General features: G+C 35.5%; 1 protein-coding gene across 1 annotated transcript in view; it reads left to right on the top strand.

Moving 5' to 3' along the window:
- The window catches only part of LOC118197277 (uncharacterized), a 189,617-nt gene extending 177,451 nt beyond the window's left edge, over positions 1-12,166 (top strand). Inside the window, exon 5 of the mRNA XM_085826841.1 lies at positions 11,738-12,166. Within this exon, the coding sequence (XP_085682967.1) occupies positions 11,738-11,924 (187 nt within the window). The 3' untranslated portion in view covers positions 11,925-12,166. The remainder of the gene's footprint in view (positions 1-11,737) is intronic.
- The last annotated feature ends 14,385 nt before the right edge of the window (positions 12,167-26,551 follow it).

Below are 26,551 nucleotides of genomic sequence, written 5' to 3'. Positions count from 1 at the left end.
ATTAAAATTTTGTAGGCTTAAAGTTTCAGTTCCCAATTATTATGTCATCATACGTCATGATCTAGAAATGATGCAATCCAGGGACGTTATTACGATTTTTAAAACAGAGAGGAAGAATTAAGAGTTTACTGTTAATTTAAATTACAATCCTGATTTACATATTTTTTATCTTATATATTCCCCTTCCCCTTCATAGAGAAAAAGATTTGGCGACAGAAAAGCCTTTTTAGAAGAAAGCATTACAGAATTAGCGAAACAAAGGAAATACAGTAACAGAAAAATCATGGAATTTGATATAAATAATTTTTTAAAATAAAAGAAATCTTGTAGATATCATTTTGAACAATAATTTCAAATTGAAAATTCTATTGAAATTTATAAGTCTTCAAGTTCATCTTTCTGTGAAAATACTGTAAAACTGCGCCAATTTTTTCCAACAATACCTGGAAGAGTACCTGGAACATTGTCCTGTGAAAGCTTTACTTGAATATTAATCATAATCAATATTTTGCAGTCTTTAACTTAATAGTCTTTCATAAAAATTGATGCTGCCAATATAAAAACAAATTTTTTTCATAGATTCATGAAATTTAAAAAAAAAATCCAGTTATGTGGACTCTAAAACATAAAGACTTTTGGACTGAAAATTTTTAAAGTACTCAAAAATCGTATCAAAGTTTATATTTTGCAATTATGAAAATAATTATTTTGCTCAAAATTTCAGGATTTTTATTTTTCAAATTATTTCTTTTCGTGTGCTTATGCTTTGGGACTTTCTCTAATGCTTTTCTTCCATTCCGCTGTAGCAACCTTGCTTTTGAAAGGGGGGGGGGTGATATCTAAGAAAAATAAAGAATATGTAAAATATTCAATTAGCAGCGAAATTTAATTCCGTTCTGTATCGCAAAATAGTAACCTCTATTTGCACTGCGTCATTTCGAGAAAACCTATGTCATATGACTCTTACATAGTTCTGATGATGTAAATGAAACTAAAACTCGCACAGCCAATAGTAATTTTATAGCAATATTAACTATACAATCAAAATACATTGAGAACCAAAACTAACGCAGTCTGAATTAAGATTTCACCCTGAACATAAACCACTTGCTTTCAACGCTTTGGCCTAGCTGGACTGCTGTCTGTCTGCTGCTTCCTTATTCTTACTGCAAAGCTATCAAAAATGTAAACCTATAGTGGAATAGGTCCAATTAATGTGCCAACTTGATTGTGGCCACAACATGTTTGCTGAAATACAAAATGAAGATTTAATCTGTTTCGACTTTGTTTATATGTATATTAATTGTCTGTTTCGACGAAACGCGCAATGGAGTTAGCTTAAATCGACGTTCAATTAGAAATTTCCCTTGAAAAGCCAGATTGGACTTCGAATTCAGCTAATTTACCATTTTCCGCTTTATATTTTTATATGTTTATGTTTGTTTTATGTTTTAACTTGTTCCATCGATTGGTTTTCCTATGTTTTAACTTTTCAATTGTCACATCGATAGGTATTTTACTGTATTTTGCTGTATTTTTTGCCATTACTAGTTTCCAAAGCTTAGTATTTTACTGTGTTTAATTTCACGTGTAGCATAATTTTTCACCTTTCAATGACATCAATTTGTTTCGTTTGTTCATCAGTTGTTTTTTTAAAAATGTGTTGAACTTTTCTTGGAGCCACAGCTCCTGGTAACTTTTTGGCGAGCTTTCTACAATTTCTAATATCCTTAATTTTGCAGCATATTGCGCAAAAAAATTATTTAGACCAAATTGGTCTTACAGTATTGTACTAACTCCCTTGCTTGTTAATATATATATATATATATATGATTGCAACCAAATTAAGAGGTGCACAACTACATGTTATAGCAGTCATATATGCAAAATTTCAACGTTCTGAAGATACCCGTTTTTGAGTTATGCGAGATACATAGGTACGTACAGATGCCAAGAAAAAATCTCAGACTGCACACATGTAAATAATTTTAGCGAAATTATATGTTAAACTGAAATATTTTTTGTATAATGTAATATGAAAAGCTTGAAAGAGATGAAGCTCTGCCGGAAAAATAAGATTATGGGGGCAAATCTATTTAAAATTGAGGTAAATAACTATCTCGGTTAATTGTCGAGAATAAGCCGGTGATAGTTTTGGCGACATATATTTGTCACCAAAGTTGGCTAGAAACATGTTTGGCGCCAAAAGTAGCCAAACTTAGTGAACGGCTGGTTGCACAAACGACTAGCTTGAAATAAAAATAAACTAAAATCATATTACTGTTCTTTCAGCTCTGATTTCCGTGCTAAGGAAAATTATAATTTCACATTGCCGCTGCAAGAACTAGTTTCATCTGCATTTAAAGTAATCAGAAGAGTATTAAATTTGTATAATAATAATAATTATTTCACTATGATATTTTTCTTGAGCAATTCCTTTACTTCCGCGAATCATTTAGTTTTGTATTGTAAGAAAAACATGATTTTTAACTTCTTTTTCAAACAGAATGCTCCTTTTGATTTTTTCTGAAAGCTTCTGTTAAATATTTAATTCTTTAGAAACGCTAACGTCATTGCAGTCAATACTTTATGCCTAAAAAAAGTTAATAAAAACGAAATCAATAACAAAAAGAAGAAAATTAGAAAACAAATATTGAGTAACAGTCAATGGGACCTCCGTCCTTGAACTAACATTAGTTAAAAACCTCAAAACAGCGTGACATCGTACTCGAATGTTTAACATCCTCTTGCAAAAGTAGAACAGAAAAATCTTTTCATGAATGAGGTTTTATTTTTATTTCATTCTTTCTATTTCTCTTCGTTAAGAGAGTGTTTATACGAAATCTTTCACTCTCCAAATGGTATTTTCATCGTGAAATATACGTTTCTAGGCACGTTTCTTTGTATTTTTCCGAAACATTTCGTATCATATTAAACTTCTACTTTTACGATCTATCTGCCTTGTAGAGACTTTAAGTTATTTCGGAGCAGGAGACATGAAAAATGAGCAATGCCCTCGCCGGGACTCAAAACTCGGACCTCTCGAATACGCGCCGAGTGGGCTGACCATTACACCACGAAGTCATGCTAAGAATGCTATAGAAATATCTCACCGGTAGCGGTCACTTAGCCGACAAAGCATTTAACCGACAGCTGACAAGGACATTTAGTCCACATGACACTAACCGACAGGGACATTTAAGCGATACGGACAATGAACACTTAGCCGACAAGGCTTTTAACCGACACGGACATTTAGCCGACAGTATATTTAGCCAAAAAGCATTTACCCGAAAGCACGTTTAGCTGAGAACGCGGACATATAGACAAAAAAACATGCGACAATGTTTTTTAGTCAAATTTTTTCATATTTACCTGGGAAAAAAAGTCTGATGTGTACACCACATGACTTCCTTGTACGGAATATTAAATTATACGCACTTTTTCTTGCATTTCCTTTAAACTTATTGGATTGAATTAAATCTACTTCACCGACAGCGCATAAACCACAGTAGAATAAATGCATTCTTTAAAATTCACTCTAGTATTTGTTTACCATAGCGACACTCTGGCGCTAGATTCACTTAACAGTATTATATTTCGTTCATATTATAACTCAGAATGCACAAAATTTGTATCATTTAAAGAATTATCTAATAGTTGCCACATGTTCTATTTAAGTACTATAATAAAGCTAGAACGATGTATAAAAGAAATTAAGCAAACAAAACAAAAACAGTTTTTCACAGAGGATTGAGTATTTCTCATTCAATTGATTCAGTTCTCACTTCGCGACAAGGCAAAAATACATAAAAACTCAAAATATCTCTACTAAAAATTACTGATTATTATAAATTAAATTACTAATTATTAAAAATAAAGTAAATCTTAAACACTTATTTCCTCGAAAAAATTCCAGAAAGGATTAAGCATGATTTAAATCGGAATAATAAATGAAGGCGTTTATCTTTGTTGCGAAGCTACGTTTCTCTAGATTGGCAACAAATTCACTACTCAGCTGTTTCAAATGTAAGCAAGCAATGGCCGCCATCAAAATAGGCTTAGCGGCACTTAAACAACTTTTAAATTATTGATAATTCTAAAAATATTGCATACAGATTTACTAAAGGCATAAAACCCTTAACCAGAAGATAAAAACAATATAATTCAATTATTTTTAAAGCAAAAAATGTACAATTTACAAACATATAAGAGTAAAGAAACTGAGGTCACTGAGCCGGGTAACAGAGTGGATATATATATAAATATATTTATATACGTTTGGCGCGGCCGATTGCAACCAAAATACAAGGTGCACATCTACATGTTATAGCAGTCCTATATACAAAATTTCAACTTTCTGAGACTACTCGTTTTTGAGTTATGCGCACGTACGTACATACGTTCGTACAGACGCCACGAAAAATTCTCTTCAGTATTAATTTTAAAGCAGTTTTATAATTTTTTTGGAGGAAACGAGCCTTTTATTCTGTCCTTACGTAAAGATATCCCGCAAAAACATCGTTAAATTGCATTCGATAGCAGTCAGAATGGATATTTTCGTTGAAATATGCTGCCGGAAGCTTTTCGCGATTACAATACTTCCTTTTTATTTCGTAGAAGGAAGTAAAAAGGCTATTTCCAGGGTTCATACCGAGAAGGTTTATGAACTAGTTCTGTATTTTTTACCTAATTTAATGTTAAAGGAACTATGCAGTTTAAAATTGCACACAAAACCAATCTTATTTTGGAGTAGATTTTGAAATCAGTTTCGAAAGCAATCAGACATAGATCTCTATATTTCAGAAATGGAAAAGAAACTTCAGCAGTCGGAAGAGGGAAACTATTTTATATGGAAAGAGCGGGCGGAGCAGAGCGAAAGCAAACATAACGTAAATTGGATCTCATTTTGAAACCTTTTACATTAACAAAATTTTTTGTTCTTCAGTAAATGACAGTAATAATTTTCAATATTTCTAAATTCTAATATCTTAGCGACCACCAGCGGCCGAGCGGTACTGAACTAAGTCGCTGAAAGCTGGTAGTTCGGTCCAGGGTTCCAATGTCGCGATCGGGTTGGCTGCATCTGCGTTTCGTGGTTTTCTCCGTCTGTAACGTATATACGAGCCAGTTTCGCTTAGAAAGTCCTCCACGAAAGAATCCCTTCTCTTAGACAGATAGCACTCGAGGCTTTGCTGTAATGACATAAACCAAACGAAACCATCTTCTATCTAAGCTTCTTTTTACGTTTCATTATAATTTTACGCGACAATCGCGTTACATTTCTTTTCGCTTTGATTCAATCATTTTTTAATAGAAAATCGTTTCGTTCTTCTGATTGCTAAATTTTTTTATCTCACTTTGGAATTATAGAGACCTAGCTCACCAACCGCTGAGCGGTGAAATCACTAAACACTAGTATTTCAGTTTGGCATTCCAATCCCGGCGGGTGGGCTGGCTGCGTGTTCGCTTCCGTGGCACGTGCACATGAGTCAGTTTCTCCTAGAAAGTCCACCAAGAAGGCATCCCTTTCCTTAGGCAGATAGCACTCGAGAGCTTTATCATAATCAAATAAACCAAACCGAAATATAGAGATCTATGTCTGATTACTCTTGAAATTGATTTTTAAAATATACCCCCCCCCAAAAAAAAATTGCTCTTCAGTTTAATTTTAAAATCCAGAGCTTCTTTAACATTAAAGTAAAAAACGTGTTACTTATTCATAGACCTTCTCGTCGGGTAATCCAGATCAACATGGACAAATTTCATTAAAATATTGGGTACCATTCTGTTTTGAGGGCCGTAAGAAAATTGCAGCGAAAATGTATGCGCAAAAGCGCCAAATCTAGCAAACGCGCCCATTTAACAGCGCGCCAAATCTGGCGTACGCATTGATTTCAGATTGCTTAAGTTTATATAGTTCTATATTTCTTAAGGCGCCATTGAAATAATAGTTTAATTTTTAAATCCTTTTTTGATTTTAAATACTTTTTTGATATCCTATGGATTTAACAATTTGGGAATTGACCATGACGAAAAGTCGGCAATAGAATTTTGGGTAAAGTGCAGAATCACCCACTGCTTGACGCGTTTTTAAGAATTAAACAATCTCGGTATCCATATGCACATGTACCTATTTTCACTTAAAAAAAATCCTAGAATTGTACAAAAATGGCACTGCGCACACCCTTGACTTTATCTATGTACACATCGACCTATTTTCACTTAAAAAGTAAAAGAAAATTCACAAAAATCCAGTTGTTTTTACCCTTGTAAAAGGCGGCAAACAAATAACTGAGCGATTCTGCACTTTACCGAGAATATTTTCATAGAAAAGGCATCATTTATTATAGAAAATTATGTTTGAACAACCAACGAGATAAAATTATGCTTTAGCGATAAGTCGGTAGCGAAATAGCCATGCAGGCATCCATTCAGTTATGTTTAGCAATTTTTATATAAATTATAATAATGATATGAAATAGTTATTTACTCTTATGCTTCCATTCAGTCATGTTTAGCCTTTTTCATATAAATTTAATAATAAAAAAGTATTATATGAAATTAACCTTTCATCTAAATTAAAACATCAATCTTAGGTGGTTATTTACTATTATACTTCCTTTCTTGCCGCAATTATTAGGGTTGCCGTAATTCTTTTTGGCAGCATTGGCATCAACAATAATTTGGCGATTTTTTACGGCCCTCGAAACCGAATAGTACCAAATATTGTTGCGGGTTCCTTTTTTTTTTTTTTTTAAGCCAAAAGAGCGTTAGCCCAGAAGGCCTATTAATTTCATTTGCCGTTTTCACTATAAATGTCGGTTCACTTTTTAAATACTTGCCACCAAATATTATCGCCCTGTGCTATATTTAAAGAAATTAAATAATGAAGAATCAGCATAAACGTATTATGTTTCTCGCATTGTGATAAAACAACGGTATCTAGTGCCACCCAATTCTGAATAACGAATTTCTTCAACATCCACTTCATGACTTCGATACATCTTCCAAGCCCGAAATTCTTCACATTCAAGCTTAAAAGCTAGCAAACGTTTACTGCAGCTCTTGCGGAATGAAGAATCAGCTTACTGTTCTTAGGAACTAGTACATATATATTTTTGGAAAGAATTAGGCTAATTATACATTTTGCCATCGACTACGAAAATTGATTTCCACCTATCGACAAATTTGGCAAATATTCCACAAAATTACTGATTCGCGTTCTGAAGATACTCGTTTTTGTGTTTTTGACTTTTCATTTTTTTATGAAGTTGTTCTGCAGAGTAAAATTCTGCACAGTTTTTAAATTTAATCTGTTAATCTGGAAAACTGGAATTCAATCTGGATGTTGATCTAGAAACGATTTTTTAATTTCCTCATCTGCAAAATTTCTATTGGAAGTTAAGTATCGAACACAACGCTTATGACAGCGCAAATATTCCTCTTCTCCCATAGCTGGATAACTTCGTATTAACTTTAACTATTTATTTTTTAGAGCACCATTATCTCTACATATAATAAAAGAGAGTCTTTTCGTTCATGTTGCGCGTAAGCTAATAGACCCAGGGCTAGGAAATTTGGTATATAAGTGCATCTAGACAACAGCCAGTGCATCTCTAAGCGATTTTTTTTTTTTTTTTTTTTTTTCCCCAAAATTCGAATCAGTTTTTTTTTTTTTTTTTTTTTTTTTTTTTGTTTGTTTGTTTGTTTGTTTTATCGCATCATTTTGAATAGTTTCATTCTTTTAGAAATGTGGCTTTGGCAACAGTTTACATTCAATTGTATACCGGACTGCTGGCTGTGGAAAATCAGCACTGTTGCCACTTGGAAATATGAGGGCGATAATTCTGTGCAGTTATTAGATTTAATATTTCTCTTGGATACTGGATGTTTGTTGAGAGAAGGCAACGGGAAGTTGGTTATTTATTACTATAATTAATATTTGTACTAAGGGATATTGCTTATTTCATTGCAATTTTGTTATATGTAATACATGTTTTAAAATTTGGTGTGTGTGTGTGTTTAATGAAGTTGTTCTGAAGAATAAAATTCTGCGCAGTTTTTAAATTTAACGTTTGTTGTTCCCTTCAGGCATTTTTCCGGTACATTTAAAAGCCAGACGAAGGCTGGCCACGTAGCGGCTAGTAAATAATAAAACAATGCGTTAGAAAGTATATACCATATACAGATACAACAATACTATATCGCAGTGGCATACTTTTTTTTATTTATTTGTTAATATAATTTTTTGTTTTTCCAGTGTGCATTTTCGAAAGATCTAACTTCCGCTTTGCATCTTCTGAACTGGATTCTCAAACTTTCCTATTCTTAACACACCCTAGTAAAACTCCGGTTGCATTTGCTGTCTCCTATAAAAATAGTTGCCCTCCTTCAAAGTATATTTATCCCAACAAAATACACTGCTGACCACCCAAATTGCAACACCCAAAAAGATAAGAGATATCACAACAAAATTTATTTAGTATATAACACGTTGACCAAGTATGAAACGATTAAATTTATAGACTTCTGTAAAGTGTGGTTCCTTCCAGAATCAGTAGCCAGAGTAGCCGCCATTGTTGGAGATCACCGCTGCCACACGCCTCGGCATTGATTCAAAGAGACTTTGCATGTGTTCTTGGGGTACAGCAGACCAAATAGCTTCCACACGTTGCCAAAGTTGATCTGGTGTGGCAGCTTGGGTTTTAAACTGTGTCAATCGTTCAGCAACCATGGACCTGGTTGCTGGTATGTTTTCTATCGGCGAAAGATCCGGAGAGCGAGCCGGCCAGGGAAGCAATTCAATCTAGCGATTGACGAAGAATCCTTGGACAATGCGTGCCACGTGTGGCCGCGCATTATCCTGTTGAAATATGGTTGTGGAAGGTAAGAAAGGAAAACTGGCTCCAACACCTCGGAGATGTAGCGCTGGATGTTTAAAGTACCGGCAATGTGTACTAGAGGAGTGCGAGAGTGATATCCAATACCGCCCCATACCATAATACCCGGTACAGGACCAGTTGTGGCGGTGCATAACGCAGCTATTCAGCACTCCACGGTGTCTCCAGACTCGAATCCAACTATCGTGGTGTTGCAGACAGAAGCGTGACTCGTCAGTAAAGACAATTTCATTCCATTCTGCCGTCCACATCCTTCTTTCATCGCACCATTGGCGGCGGAGACGTTTGTGGCTCTGCGTCAAGGGTAGACGAAGCAATGGACGTCTTGCGAAGAGACCACTCTGCTGTAAACGGAGTCGAATTTTACGCGCAGACACTGGATGATGCGTTACAGACTGAATGTGCTGTGCTGTGGTTGGTGATGTGACTGAGCGATCCGTCACTGCCATACGCACAATGTTCATGTCATCACGTGAAGTGGTGCACTGAGGTGGATGCGATCGAACACGTCGGTCCGTCGTACCCTCCTGCATCCAACGGTCACATATCCGCATTACAGTTGTTTGGTTTCGCCCAACACGGCTACCGATTTCCCTGAAAGATAATCCACACCCTCGGTAGGCCACTATCTTTTCTCTGTAGAACTCGGATACTTGATCAAACGATGATCGTTGTTTACTAATTTAATTGATCTTTTTTTTTTTTTTTTTTTTTTTTTTTTTTTTTTTTTTTTTTTTGAAAAAAAGCACAAGAAAAACACAATTGCAAAACTTGAAATCATCAAAAAACTCCAAGCCTTAAATAGCGCATTGAACTGGCGCCACAGGCGCGCATGATGTGCGTCTGGGCTGAAATTCTAATCATTTGCATATCTCACCTCCGCTAATTCATGTTGTAAATTTCATGTTATTTGCATGCTTCCTTCATTTACGGTGGCCAGCAGTGTATATCAAAAATCTTATTCTTCGCTTAAGGAGACGGTGACCCTACTACTACTACCCTACTATCACCCTACATTTTGATATATCTCGGAAACTTCTTTCTCGTATTTTATCCGGACCTAAATTTTAAATTATACCGGTTCCACAGAACTCGGATACTTGCACCGTCCGTACAACCGGGTCTGAACCCCTAAATGCCTCCGTATTTGGCGGGATGTGGTCATCAGACTGAATGCCTACAAAGAGCTTAGAAAGTAACGATACACCGCCGCCGCGTCCTACACTTACGGGCGACGGATCAAAAATTTGCTCTCCATCTCACGGCTGAACGGGTCTACAGGGATCACCAGTCCCCGCGAACCGAGACCACCATGAGGTGTGGTACTTTTAAGCCTGGCCGCTCTACTGGTCGTTACTGCGCCCTCGCCAGTACTACACGGGCAGTCCACCGACAGAAGGTTTGACATGGAATACCTGCGTCCGCTGCGGACTGGCCGCAGCATTGCCGCTACCAATACCATGGTCTTATACGGATTTCGGGTCAAGAGGTAAAGCCACGCCCGCTACCATTGGCACCTGCGCGGTGGCCTATAGCCTTTCCCCTCCTCGGTCCAACCGTACAGACGGTCTTCCCTCAGGGTTTCTGGAACCTCCAAGCTCCCAATGCTTTTCCCCCAGAGTACTCTGTCAGGATATAGAATCCAGCCAGTTGCACCCCAGGGGGGTTTATCAGGACCTGTATTTCTTCTAATCTGCTTGGCGAACATGACGTGTCCTGACTAGACAGTGAGTTTCACTACAAACTGTGTCCTGTGGAGTGTAGCAAAGACGACAAGATGAAGAAGGGTTAAATTACCCTTTACTTTCCACGATATTACAGGCGCTCCCGCACTTCGGGATAGAAAGAGGTCTGAACTTAAAAATATAAGACTACCAAATAACTAAAATTTAAATAAGAGCTAACTTTTAATATTTTACACAGATGACTAACACTAAGACTGGCCTTTTAAATTATTACGTATGTAGTACGCAAACTGCGGAAACTACAATACGTCTTTAGCTTTCGAGAGGACTAAAACCTCTGGCCTTAAAGCGGACAGTAAACTGATGGCAAGCTCGCGTGAAGTCTAGTGACAAGATGGCTCACTCTCTCCCCTACTAACTCTGCCCTTGGCAAAAAGCCACAGCTTAAATACTTAAACGTTAGCAAGTACAATTGGCATAAACATATTCACATGTTTATTCTGGCCGGAAGTGGAAAATAACAGAGGATAGTAAAGTTTTAAAACAAAATAAACATTAGTCAAACTTAAGATCCTTACGTCTGACCTTCAACAGTCCTGTTCTTGGAAAAAAAGGAAACATTTGTAAAAATCATTAGGGCCAGGCACACACTCGCACCAGGAAACAGTTAAAATATTGCAGGCTATCGCATAAATATCGTACCGGTGAGATATTTCACTGTTTTTGATACTGATGCGATATTTTACTATTAAGAAAGAGACCCACGTTCGACTTCCCAAGATCATTTATCACCTTCAAGGACACTGGGCCTCCTGGCACTACATTTCTCATGTGTGCTAGTGTATGGCACCCCAAGCAACTAGCAGCATCAAAGAGAAAGCGAGCTAATGCCCGGAACCAACACATATCCAAATTAAAAATGAAATATTTAAGTGAAATTGGTTTCAAAATTTCTGCCACTTCCAATAAGAATACTTCTTGCCTTCGCAATTTTTCAAGGCTTTAAGTGCTTTCGTTTGTAAATATCATAATACTGACGGCACAAGAAAATCCCTATTTTATATGTTATTGGATGTATATTTTGTAAATGTCAAATCGCAATTATAATCTAGATAGTGAAATATTAACTTTATATTCTGCTTCCAACAGGTCCCCAGGACAGCCATGTACCAGAGAGATCTCTTTACCTTTTGGTTTTGTGAGTCGCTGCAAACAGAAGTTCATCAAGAAGAAACTTCTAGCATTAGACTCAGATGGTCAAGGCACATCCGCAGAGAACTTTTTCATTCCCTCATGCTGTGTCTGCCACGTGACTAGGACAACCCAAAGACGATGACAACGACTGCGACATTACCAATACGACTGTGATATAAAAGTCAAAAAAAAGAAGATCGAATTAACTGTTTTATGAACTGTAGATTGTTTTTTATAGATCTGTTTTTTATTCGTGAAGAACTTTTGTTCAATTCATCCAATAAGAAAAGACTTTAAGCAGGATGAAGAACAGATATTTTTATAATGGATTGTAGAATATATATTTGTGTAGAAATGATGAAATAAACTTGTGTTGTCCTTGTATATTAATTACTTCGTATTCTGACAGAAAATTTTTATGTAAAACAATTCAAGACAAGGAAGAAAACTATGTACCGAAAATGAAATCTTCATAATAATATTGTTACGTTTTTCTTTCTTCACGTTCGTACGGGGTTCGTGTGGATTTGGAGTGAATAACGACGACACTTGATGAAGTATCGAAACACACTTTATTTATCAATATTAATCAGGCCAGCTCCAAAACTCTTTTACAGTCGTCGAAGATCTACTATAAACACGCGACACGGCCTCCACATTGTCATGCAATAACGGTGGAGACAGCTTCATTGCAAAGCACCAGAGTACTCTCGAGACTCTCCACGCTACAACTCGCGATGCACTCGACGACACACAGAGAAAAGCTCCCGACTCTTCGGTTCAATCGTTTCCGGAGCTTAACACACACTCTCGACGATGCACTAAACGCGATACACTAAGAGACTCTTCGATGCACTCGACGACAAACTCGGCGCTAGACTTCGAGACATTCGCTCAATGACTGACTATCAGCTTGCTAGACGAGGTACACACTCCCTAACTGCGGACCAGCAGGGTTTATATAGCTTTCGGCTTGTGTTCGAGAACATTCTGGGCTATACCGGTAAGAATTCTTTCCAGAAGGTTCTCCATCCGTCCATGGCATATCGCCAATTTTGTCGCAATATGGGCGATTTTTCACCAAATGTGGTAACATGGCCATCCTTGATATTTTATGGTAACCCTAAAACTGCTTTGCGGGGAAGCTGTCTCACCGTGCCTGCACATTTCGTAACAATATCAATATTAGAAATTTTATTCGAAAACTAACGGCGTCTTTCTTTACTCCTTAACATTCGCCAACCTTCAGATGCACGTTCCTACAGAGCTTTCTCCCAGCAGATGCCGAGCTGTTAAGGCCATTGAATGCTGGGAGTTCGACCCCAGACGAAAGGGTTGGCTGCATTGTTGATTTTCGTGGTTTTTCGCATGTGATATGTGAATGCGAGCCAGTTTCCCTTAGAAAATCATCAACGAAGGCATCTATCTTCCCAAGCAGATAGAACTCGTACTTCGCTATATTTGAGTAAAGCTAACGTAATCTGCAGAACCTTTCAAAAATATAAAATAATACTAGGTAGACTTTCGCAGGGAACTTGTTGATAAAATTTCAGTTCATTGTATATTAAGTTTTCTGGCTTAAAATGTATGTTAATCGCATTGTTAAACAAATACAAAATACTTTGGTTTACTTCGCAAAGTATATTATTTTTTAAATATTGCATTAAAAAAAACCAGTGTATTAATCAAGTGCAAACAAATGTTAGATTAAGTCATAAATTATTTGTGCATATTTATAGGCAAATATTAATGCGTCTTGTCTATCTCATCTGATACCTTCCGTTTTAAATAATTGTGCTAATCTAACAAGTATTCAGTCCCTGATTTGAAAACAACAAAATATTAACGCTTTGAAAAAAAGGCAAAAATTGCGCATTGCTTAAAAATTGCATAATTTGCACTTTTAGAACAGCAAATAGCAAAATGAACAATAAAAAATATACAGAGAGTGTTTACACATTTTTGTAATGATATTTATTTTCTCAACAAATTTAAATATTAATTTTTAAACTACAAATGTGACTGGCATCAGTTTGGAATAAGGTTTAATTATCGTCTGCAGCACTAAAATTATTCTTTTCTTTAAAATGTCCATGAAAAATAAACAATGGACCGAAGGCTATATTTTTTCGCTGTCCGAAGAGAACACTTATTCAATTATTAAAAAACGATGAGAAAAGTATGGTTTTAATATTTCTACATGTAAAATAAGTGACATAATTAATATGAAAGGAAAGAAACGTCAAAATTTACATCTGGTTGTGAAAAAGGCAAAAAATGCGTACCGAACAAAGGTACGTACAGCTCTTACTAAATCTGAAGTCGCATTTCATGTTCTGAAGGAATATTCAGCCCCCAAAAGAGTTATTGCAAAATCTTTGAATATCTCTGTAGAAACTAATTATGAATTCTGATTTACAGCCTATCAAAACAAAACAAAATGTGATTTTCGTCGTCTAACGCGTTTCTCAGAGTAAGACTATGTGCAGATTGCAGCATGAAAATTACTTGGCAGGTGAAAATGGAAATATGTAATGGCAATTGATTAGGTTTGGATATACTTATTTGATTGCAATTGAAAAAGATCGATGTACTACCGAAAAAGACGATAAAAAAGTCTTAATATGTTGGTTCAGAAAAAATAATTAAAGTTTTTCTAAAGGTTTTTATGGTTATTACTGGATTCTCATATAACTGAAAACTTAAAATAAGGAAAGTAGAAAAATATGTCAAAATTAATTCGAATTATTATCGGAAATGTGTTTTAACACCTATTTTTAAAGTAGAAATTCCGTCTATTTATCCAAACAATCTTCATTATGTTAAGTTCCATTAGGATAATGCTTCAAGCCATACCTCAAAATCTACTGCTCTATTTTTTTTTCAAAAAATGGGATATGGAATCCGAATTTAAGATATTTAATTTCCGGTTAATGAAATAAAGATATTTCCTTTAAATGTATCCCGCCGACGTCTCCTGTGAATTACCGTGCATTTGGGCTTTTAAAACAACCCTCTTTATAAGCGGCTTTCCAAAACATTGGATGGACTCTGGAAGATTGTGAAGGAGGAATGGAAAAAAAATCAACGCTGCTCTTTTAAGAAAAGAACTTTTACCTTCGAAATCAAAATATAATATTGTTACGAAATGTATAGGCGCGGTGGGATAGCTTTCCCGCAAAGCAGTTTTATGGTTGCCATAAAATAGCAAGGAAGACAGGGTTGCCACATTTGGCGAAAATTCGCCCATTTGGCGATATTTGACGACAAAATTGGCGATATACCATGGACGGTCGGAGAACCTTCTGGAACGAATTCTTACCGGTTTATCCCAGAATGTTCTCGAACACAAGCCGAAAGCTATATAAACCCTGCTAGCCCGCACTCAATTAGTGTGTGCCTCGTCTAGAGTGCGAGATAGTGTGTCTCATCTAGTTAGTCCGTGCGGAGACGATCGAGTTGACAGCCGGCCAGCGAGTGCCGAGTGTGTCGTCGAGTGCACCGAAGGAGTCTCATAGTGTATCGCGGTTAGTGCATCGTTGAGAGAGCGTGTTGAGCTCCGGGAACGACTGAACCGAAGAGTCGGGAACTGTGCTCTGTGTGTCGTCGAGTTCATCGCCAGTTGTAGCGTGGAGAGTCTCGAGAGTACGTGGAGTTCTGAGAACGACCGAGCAGAGTCGGGAGCTGTACTCTGGTGCTTTGCAGTGAAGCTGTCTCCAACGTTATTGCCTGACAGTGTGAAGGCTGTGTAGCTGAGTATTCGAGCGTGTTTATTGTAGATCTTCGACGACTGTAAAAGTGACTTTGGAGCTGTCCTGAATAATATTGGCTAAATAAAGTGTGGTTCGATACTTCATCAAGTGTCGTCGTTATTCACTCCAAATCTACAAACCCCGTACGAACGTGAAGGAAGAAAATAACGTAACAGCTGGTGTCAGAAGAAAAAAAAAAAAAAACGTAACAATATGATAGTTCACCAAAAGGGCTATCAGCCCGAACATATTAGAAAATAAAATTTTAAGGTTGATTTATATAATTTAATAATTTATTAATATATTTATATTTTAAGGTTGATTATATAAAAATCGTTACAAAAGTGTGTGAACACCCTCTGTAAGCACAGAAAGATATGAATTAAGATCTTAATAACAGAGTACTTCTTAAAATGTAACTTTAAAGCGATTTTGTAAAAGTTAATGTTTCATAACTAGTAGATGTTTGTTCCTTAGAAAATTTTAATGCTCTTTTTGAGGAAATATAAAACTGTGCATTTCGCAGCAGCGATTTTGAGAGGGTACGCGTTGGATCCACCCCCGACCGAGCGCCAAAGTCACTGAACACTGGTAGTTCAGTCCAGGCTTCGAATCCCTTCGAACTTGCTGGCTGTATGGGCATTTTCATGATTAATGTAAAATGCATGTAACTCGTGTACGAGCCAGTTTCCCTTATAAAGTCCTCCACGAAGGCATCCCTCCTCTTAGGCAGATAGCCCTCTAATGCTTTGGCATAGTTAAATAAACCAAGTGAAAAAGGTGCGCGTGAGAAAGCCTTACATTTTCATTTGCAGAAAAAAGCAAAAAGTATACGTATACAAAATGTTTGGATAAAATGTCTCCTGAACTCGGGAGTGCTTCTTATTGGTGGATTCTTAATCAGTCAAATAGACTTTTGTATTACAGGTAAGGCATTATAGAAGGGGCGTAGAGCACACATTGAAATTCAGTAAAAAGTATCCGATATTGACTTTTTTGAAAAAAAAAAATTAAGAAAGCGTTTGAAAAATTTGCTCTCTATAAGTTAGCTGTGTAATTTTAAAAAATGATGCGTTTCTATCTTATATTACAAAGTGTCTCAAATATATATACTCAATATTTAAATGATAATAATGTCATGTTTGGTACCAAATGGTTTATTTCCAACATTTAAAACGATTAGCAGAAACGACTTTTATGAAAAGGGAGAGGAACCAATGCCTATTTCTAAATGCTGTATCATTGCTCCAAAGTTTCTGGCTTAACAACTATGCATGTGCAATATCACTTGCAAAACTACTCTTCGATCCGGATTATCTTCACTGATACCATGAATTATTCTTGAAATATAGCTTTACCAATGACAGCCCTTCAAGACGCGATGGACATATGATTCTGATATTCTTATTTTATCCTATCTCTCCAGAGGCTCTTTGATGAAGTGGCAAGGAACTCACTACCGTAGTTAAGAACGGGTCTGATGTAATTTCTACAGACTGTGTTTAAGGTTACTTGAGTAGATCACCAAGTACTATCACTGAGTCGTTTTACTAATTTTATTTTATCAATTTCCCAACGGGCCATCTCCCCTGAATTGATGCTTCCAATTCAGTTTATTGTCAAATGAACTCCGAGACAGCAAACGTCACTCACCCTTGTTGCATTTCTTTCTTTATACAGTGGAACCTCGTGATACGAGTTTAACTTGTTCCAGCACTGAGCTCGAATAGCAATTTTCTCGAATCTAGAAACAAGCTTCCCCATTAATAATAATGGAGATTAATTTCTTCCTTCTTCAGAATAGTGCAAATCGTCGATGTCGAACGGCCATACGTCTTCGCCAATGTTGTCAGTCTTACACCACGCTTATCCTTTTCTGTGATTCCTTTCTTACTTTGAACGGCCATGGCTTCCTTCTCTTTCTTTGCAGAACTACCTGAGGAAGCAATCTTCTTAAATGTCATCGTGAAATAATCAATCCCTGTTTCTAAATGCTGGATCTAAAATAATTATTTTCACGTTAAATGTAAAAAACAATTAACTCACAAGCGCAGAAACACGTCGATCAAAGAGCACACTGAGTAATCTGACGAGGGGATTCCCCGAGTTGAGCCGGATCGGAAAACGCGCTATGCATACCAACAGCCTGGCTCGTTGTTCGTTTCTCGAGTCAATGCTCGTATTTAGAGGCGAATTTTTCGCTCAGACTTTCCTCGTATCTCGAATTTCTCGTATATACAGGTGCTCGTATCTCCTCCATTTTGTTCTCATCACACCATTCTTTCAGTTTACTCAAAACTAAATTCATTTTCTGATTTGCTCTTTGGATGCCAGTATCAGTAACGCAGATGGCCCCCATCGTCTGCATGGAATAAGAAGTCAAAAGTAGGAATTTTTCGCAGTCTGTTAATAAGGTCATTTATCATGATATTAAAAAAGGTGCAGCTAACGACAGCACCGTGGGGTAGCCCATGTCTCAGCTGGACGAAAGCAGAGGTAGCATCTCGATATCTCACCCTAACAATTCTTCGGTTCAAGCGAAAAGAATTCGCAGTTAACAGTACCCGCGTGAAGTCGCTAGTGCGGTATAACAGCGTTGACAATTTTCGAATATTTGAAAATTTCTAGTCAATAGCAGAAGGTGAAGATGAGTAGGGTGATGAAATAGCAATTAATTGTCGTATCATGATTTCCAACTTGCAGAGTGAAAAAACTCGTTCTAACTTCTTCAAGTAAAGATGGCATAGAACCGAAAGAGAGGATGAGCAGCTCCTAGCTGCCTCTAGTCAAGTCTGGCTAGGATGATCTGAGAGAGTCGATGTGAAGAGGCGTGAAGAATTGACCGGTGTCAAGCAGAGTTTAAAAAGAAATGCCAATGATTGCAAAACCAATTTCATACAAAAACTTAGAATATTCTTTTCAGTAATAATCTCCCTGTGTGTATACTTAATATAATGGAAGCAAAGGCAAAAACAAAAACAAAAGCATTGAGACGGGGGTAGGTTTAACACAAATATTAGATAAAATATAATACACAGATCAAAGGGAGTCATGTGATATGTCTTAGAATAGCCTTCGGCCTTTTTCTATTTGCATGAGTACTACAGTCATAATTCAATATTGGAATTGTAAAATTATTTACATCCTTGATTTTCCGGAAAAAGTATCGACCAGTTTGGCCATATAAACGTTAATTTCTTGAATTTTTCAATTCACGGTGAATCACAGAGTTTCTAATGAACGAAAGGCAATTCAATTTGACAATTCTTTGAGTAAGGAAAGATTTAGCCACTTAAATAAATTGCCCCGTACGCCTAGATTAATCCGTTTATTGACTAGTTTCTTCGCCCAGATCTTATCTTGTGGATTTAAAATCCGCAACTACCACTACGGTAGATTTCTTTTCGCTAAAACCATCTTTGATACACTTGCAAGATAACTAAATCTGTTCGACAGTGCTCCTTCTTTTCTGGAAACCAGCCTGAAAAGCAGAGATAAAAGGAATTCATACAATATTACCCTTTCGAGACGGCGGGCCTTAGTTTTAGGCATTCTCTAGGGACGGATGGGAGTCTATGAGTTATCCCACAGGCTGAGAATTTTGCCTCCGCTAAACCTAACTTTAGAAAAAAAAGGTTTATATCCTAACGATATAATTTTTGGAACTATTTTAGACTAGTACTTAACTCTTTGAAATCCAGACCCTTCACTAACCTGTATCCTCAAAATATCGAACCGCCCGAAATACTTTTCCAGTTTCACAGTAATTCCCTCCCCTCCCCGTTCATTAACGCAGAAAATAGAGAAAAACAAAGAGAGTTTTTCATTTTATTAACACGAATTCTAAAAAAAAAAAAAAAAAAAAAAAGCCTAAGTTGGAAACACTATAACATGGTACACAAAACAGAAGCCCATCAAATATGAAATTCTCTTACAGAATGCAATTTAAATAAATTTCGAATTTTCAAACTATTTTCTTTAAGTACATCTTTAAGTTAAATTTTGTCCAAATTTGAACATATCTTGCATTGGAAAAAAGACATTCTACATATTTTCCACAGGAAAATATTTGCATAATTCTTGAACTTGGTAAAAAAAAAAGCGATTGCTTCGTCTTCATAGTAGAAGACTAAAAATGTAAACTAAAGAGATTGCTTAGCCTAACGGTTAAGTCGCTGAATGAAATATTTTCAAAGTGAAAATAAAAATAAAATCCTTTTCAAATGCATTATTCATCAACTTTAATTATCTTCCTTGTAATAATTAAGTCTTTATTGAAATATCTTGCTTTTTCTTTAGCAGTTTTCTTCTTCCTGCTTCTGTTTTTTCGTGCCTTCTCGGCACTCTGAAGACTATTTCTTTCAGTTTTCATTCTAATCTCTCTTTATCATAAACCAACAAAAATGACCCGTTCATGTCGAAAATAAAGCATTTTTTTTTTTTTTTGTACTGAAACACGATCCAAATTGCAAATAACAGTCACTATTCAAAATGATAAGCAATGAACTCTTTCGAGTTTTTTTAACAAACAGCATAAAGTAGGAATTGATAAATTGCTGTCTTCTCTGACAAGAAATGAAATTAAAATTATGATGCCAGATACTTTCTAGAAGAGGAAGTTGAAATACAAACTTTCAAATCGTCATGATTCACTTAAATGCAAATATAAACAAACCCATCTGGCTCTTTAAATGTCAAAAGTTTAGAACTATTTTTTACCATTTTGTTTTTAAATGCTTCTAAGAAATCGAATTTCAGTCTAAAAGCATAAAAAATCGTATGATTCAAAAAGTATAGTTTAAAGATATCTTTTCCTGACGATAACATTGAAAAATATTTCCGCCACTAACCTCTAACTAGCGAAGATATGGAGCTTAGGAGCTTAGATATAAAAGAAGTTACAAACTGTTACAAAATTATTGCCCTGCTCTCCACTTACAAGTTATCTTGATAGCCCATAGATGGCGTCACATTCAGTAAACTTTCTACGCCTAACGCTTTTTTCAACATTACTTATTTTATGTTATTATACTGAGTTATTTTTCGAGCACAAGAGTGATACATAAAAACGTCTCTCTAAATTCACAAAAGAAACAAGAAACAAGCTATTGGCCTGGTATTGCAACTCTTAAAGTACTGGTTAATACTCTCAGTAGTAGCACACCAGAAGTAATGGTTACGATCTATAAAATTATTAGCCCAAAGAGGAGTTTGCCCAGAAAGGCTATTACTTTAAGCTTTTGCATTTTTCGGCGTTTCACTTCTCAGATTGTTACCACCCAATATTATCGCCCTATATTATATTTAAAGTAATTAAATAATGAAGAATCTGCATAAATGTATGTATGTTTCTCGCATTGTGTTAAAACTACAGCACCTAAAGCCATCAAATTTTGAATAATGTACCTATCCACTCGAATATGGGCATGTGGAAGACCTAATTTGAATTTAAAATTTGTTTTATTAACGATTTCATATTTTGTAACACTTCAACGAATTTTTGATTAAAAAACTAAACGATTTCAAAGAGAGCCATGGCGGAAAAAAAACGGTACGGAAAAAAAAAAAAAAAAAATTTATCTCCAGCTTCGCAGGACTCTGTATCGGAAATTGTAAAGATATGCTCATTTTAAAATTATTTTGCGATATTGCTGTTGAATTGAATTTTATGATTTAAGTGAATTTAATTTATATTTAATAAATAAAGATGATATTTAATAAATAAATGATATTTAATAATGATGAAAATGATATTTAATAATGATGAAAATGATATTTAATAAATAAAGGAAACACACAAAACTTAAAAAAAAAAAAAAAAAAGCGCCTTTGGGCATAATGCAAAAAACGAAAAAACTTTCAGATCTTTTTTTTAATACTTTTTAATTAGTAGTAATCCAATAAACATTAACAATAACATTGAAATGTTAAACAGCAACAAAGCTGCTCTGTCCCACATTGCTATGTTTTAGCAGTTTGTGGAACATCTATGAAGCAGCAACAATTTATTTGAAGATGATCATCATTGTTCTGAATTGATGCCAAGACTGCTGCGAAAGTGTAGATATCATGAAGGTTGTGCAGTGCGAAGGTAATTCCTACAATTATGTAGTGCGAATTCTTGTACTGTTTCGGTTGTTTCTTTCCTTAAAAATAACTGGTTTTTCATATTGGAATTATTTGAGTATGTTTCCTTCGGCGTTAATTTCTCAGCCATGTAGTTTCTTTTCAGTTTAAAATCTTGTAACATAACTGATGTCATTTAGAAAAGATTGTTTTGTCTTTATTGAAATATCTGGCTTTCTTGGCTAACGCATCGGAATTCTCATTACTTAACATTTCATCATGGGCAATAAAGGATTCACTGTAATATAAAGAATTTCTTCAAGATACTCATGAGAAGATAAATATTTTGTAACCTTGTTGTTTTTCTTCAAAAGCTTTTTTTGGAATCATAAAAATTATGAATCTTTTAATTTTATTGAAATATGTAAGTGAAATATTCATGTTTAAAGCTACACAGATAACAATGAACTCACTGGTATAGCTCAAGACAAAGTGTCATTCACGAAATTTTTTTGTATTCTTTCGGTCCATCAGTAATCAAACGGATATGATACCTGACTACTGGTAATTCGAGACGAAGTAAATTTATGGCATAGGAACTGGTGGCATGGGTGGTTTGTGGTTTTTCCTGTGTTAAAGTAAATACGGCACACTTTCACTTGGAAAATCATCAACGAACACATCTATTCCCTTATGCTGATAGTCCTCATATGCTTTCTCTCAATCAATTAATCTAGCCTAAGCTGTTGTGTTCTTTTCGCATTCAGTGACTCAAAATTCACAGCAGTTTCACCACTAAAGGATGATTTCGGCACTTTTTAGTGTGTCTCATAATATTAAATTGTTTAATTTTTTAAGTTCTTAGTTCAAAGGGGCAATTTGCCCTGAAGCACTATTAATTTCGTTTTGGTATTTTGCGTTGAAAGCTATAAACAGCGAATCACTTTTCAAATTGTAGCCACCAAATATTATCGTCCTGTATTATATTTAAAGAAATTAAATAATGAAAAATCTGCAAAAATGTATGTATATCTCTCGCATTGGGATAAAACAACGGTACATAGAGCCATCGAGTTTTGAATGACGTAATCCTACGAATATGGGCATGTGGAAGATCACATTTGAAATTTGGAATTTGTTTTATTACAGATTTCATAATTTGTAACTTTTTAACGAATTTTGGAGGTCTTGTTACAGAAAAATGGGGAGAGAAAAATCTGGGAGAGAACGAAAATAACAAAAAGAATTGCTGGTATTTCTCCAAAATCTATGGCAACAGTTCACAGCCTTTTTTGCCCCATGTAACCTTTTTACCATATTCACATTACAGATAGGGAAAACCACGAAAGCTCCTATGCAGCAAGTCTGTTTTCCAGAATCCAGATACAATTTGAACTATTATTGTTCAGCCATCTTACCGCAATAGCTCACATACTTTGGAAGCTCCATATGTTCTAATAACATAATTAATATTGGTTTCAACTAGTACAAATTTATAATACAGTGGCATCTTCATAGGACAATCATGTATAGTCCCAGATGATTTGGGTCCTCCATGTGGTCGCCTTAGAGAAGAATATCGGTTATATTCAATATCGCTGTTTGAACAAATCTTCTGCAGTCTTTTTATTTCTTGAAATTTAATGCGCATTTAAACCTTTAATCCTCTTTTTTTCCTCTGTCATTGAGCGGTCCATCAAGCAGAAGCTATTCATTTACAAATTTCTTGACAGCTCGCATTTATTAATGTTTACAATAGCAATCCGTCTCAATCTGAATCCTCGATGTAAAAATCTGGGAGAGAACGAAATTAATAAAAAGAATTGCCGGTATTTCTCCAAACTCTATGGCAACAGTTCACAGCCTTTTTTGCCCCATGTAATCTTTTTACCATTGCGCGAAGATAATTTCCTGTTCTTTCCAAAACTCAAAATAGAGATATATATATTTATCTAGATTTAGGCTTTTTTTTTTTTTTTTTTTTTTTGTGTTTTATAAAATAAACAACAAAAAGTGTAGAAAATGGAGACAAATAACACAACTTGAATAGAAGTAGTTTTTGCTTCTTTGTATGAAGTAAAGGAAATACAATTCCTTTACATGAAGTAAAGGAATTCGCGAAAAATTTCGGATATATTTCAAACGAAAATATCCATTTTGACTGTTCTCGAATCCATTTGTACGATGTTTTTACGTGACACCTGTTCGTATGGACAGAATAAAGAAATCTTTTTCCAAAACGAATTGTACAATGGATTCAAAAGAGATTTTTTTCTTGACGTCTGTATGTATGTATATATATCTCGCGTAACTCAAAAACAAGTAGCCTCAGAACGTTGAAATTCTGTATATGGGACTGCTATAAAGTGTAGTTGTTCACCTCCCGTTTTAGTTGCAAACCGCATCACCAAACGTATGTATGTAATATTTTGGCAATATTCTGGCAGGCAGGCACAGAAATGACAAAGTTTGGCGTCAGAGACCGGGCGTTGTTGTGTCTAAGGCGGCATCCAATGAGGACAAAGAAGAAGTTAGCTGTTTTAGAGGAGAAAATAGTCTGACGAAAATTGGTCCATATTCTGTATTTATTTTGGTAAAATTGGTCCATATTCTGTATGTAGCAGTTACATAACATGCCAGAATGTTCTTGAAAGTACTAGTCTAGAAGGGAAGATCCTGAAATTGTGGAAAGTTAATTATAGGTTGCCTGTTCGTGAAGAGCAAAACCATTGTATTTTTTATCTTTTACATATATATAATTTATTATTAGAAACGTTATTTATATACCATCTCCAAGAAAAAGAAATTTAATTAAAGCTATGAATTATTAGAAAAACTTTAAAAAAAACTTACTAAAGTATTTTAAGTTGCTTTCCACGTCAGTATCCGAAACTTTTTCTACTAACAAATTATTTATTACTTAGCATCTTTAACGCAAATTTTCGGCTTTTCAAATTACAAATAATTATTTTTACTTATATATATATCCACTCTGTTTCCCGCTCGGTGAGACCAGTTTTTTATGCTTATATACCGGTCAAGTGTGCATTTTTTGCTTTAAAAGTGATGCAGTTATGTTGTTCTCAGATTAAAGTTTTTATGCCTTGGTTAATCTGCATGCAATAGTTGTAAAAATATCAACAGTTTAAAAGTTGTTTGAGTGGTTAAAAATAACGAAGCCTCCATTTCTTTACATTTGAAATTCTTAGTAGAACAGTGAATTAAGTCAGTTTGTGCAAAAGGCTGATTGCCTGCTTTCCCTGAAACTATGAAATTCGTTCAAGGGAAGAATTCTTCCCTGACTGGGAAGCCTTGGTGATGTTTTACAGGGAGTTCGGTAAAAAATGTGGGACCATTTTAATAGCATTTTTAGAAAATAACTCGACAAGCAAAGGGTTGACACTACCGAAACTTAGAATCCAAGAAACACGTGCGAACGAGCTTCGTTTGGACGTAAATAATATTTTCTTATGTACCCATTGTTGCTGCAGTTAGACTTTGCTCTGTGTTTAACTGAACGGCCTGGATATCAGCGCCTCAGTTGTGAAAGATGAGTTTTCATCGATGATCATGAGTTCGAAACCAGTCGAAATATAAATTCTTCAGGGACTTGTAATTATTATTTTTTCAGCTGATGAGAAGAACGAATTTTTATAAACATTTTGAGTGATTACGTTCTATATTTTGGACGTTTCTTCCAGTATTCATGTGCGAAATGCTATTTCTACCTTTTCGAATTGTAAACTTTGCAACTGCCGTCCATTGTCTATGTTGTTCCTGGAACTCCCAGATGGCTGCACATTCGCAGATATTTATTCCCGCTCTTTAAGAGCTGACTATCTATTGTATATAATGTAAATAGTGAACTTTTACTTGATTTTTCTTTTACTGTTTGTATCCTGTATATTTTACTTTGTACAGTAGTTATCAAGTTAGGAGCTTCGAACTCGCCACCACATCCCTCGTAACTAGTTTCATGCATTGCTTTCAAAACATCGAAGCAAAGGGCTTCTTTTTTCACCTCGTATGAAGAACTCTCATCTTCGGACTTCATCATATGCCAGGGGCAGTCAGAATTCTCTGAGGATACTGGCAGGAACAGGAACAAATTATTTTGCTGAATGCCAGGAAAAACACCAAAGCATCAACTTATGAGGTTTTATTTTTGCAACTTCATTTATTTGTCAAAAACTTTACGGTATATATTTTTTCTTGAGTAAATACTCTAAAGTTTTCCTGCTTCATGATGAACAGTAAAGCTACCAACAGATTGGGGGGGGACACGCTAAATGTTAACTTCTATTTACGATTTCCCACCTGAGATTCTTCCAATTTATTTGCATAAGAAGAATTTATTTGCATAAGTTCTAAAGCTTTTGATTGCCTAAAGACAAAGTGAAATATGAAATTAAAGGTCGAAAAGGCTTGAAACAGTCGAATACTTTCCTAATGAGGGATAATTTCTGATCTCTTTCATAAGGAAATATTTCACTCTTGAAATTTTGAATCACATTATTACTTAGGTTGTAATACGATAAACCCAGTTTTATGCAATAAACGCATGACTGGGATTTATTTGAAAAAAGAATGAGTGCTTACTTTTTTCCTTTAGCAAAGCCATCGCGTGCGTTTTTCGGGTTCCAAGTTGCGCTAACTCAAGAGGGCTTTTGCTATGGAATAGGCCACTTATGATAAATTTCACTTTCTGGTTTGCCCCCTTAAAAAAAAAAAAAAAAAAAAAAAAAAAAAATTAAAGAATTTGGGAGAAACCAGGCGGCAGAATTTAGTAGTGCATCGGACGATGAATTGCCGGGCCTGCTTTTAACAGCAGTAACGACTACTCCGGCAGATGGTGGAGTCAAATAATTTGCTAAAATTCCCTAATTTCCATTGTAAAATTATGACAATTATGACGACAATTATGACGACAATCGTAAAATCTAAAGAGGGT

The sequence above is a fragment of the Stegodyphus dumicola genome, chromosome 11, assembly GCF_044657685.1.
Source record: "Stegodyphus dumicola isolate Sdum_Otavi_A_Nest chromosome 11, ASM4465768v1".
Lineage (NCBI taxonomy): Eukaryota > Metazoa > Arthropoda > Arachnida > Araneae > Eresidae > Stegodyphus > Stegodyphus dumicola.
The sequence above is the reverse complement of the archived record's forward strand: the minus strand, read 5'-3'. Positions and strand labels throughout refer to the sequence as shown.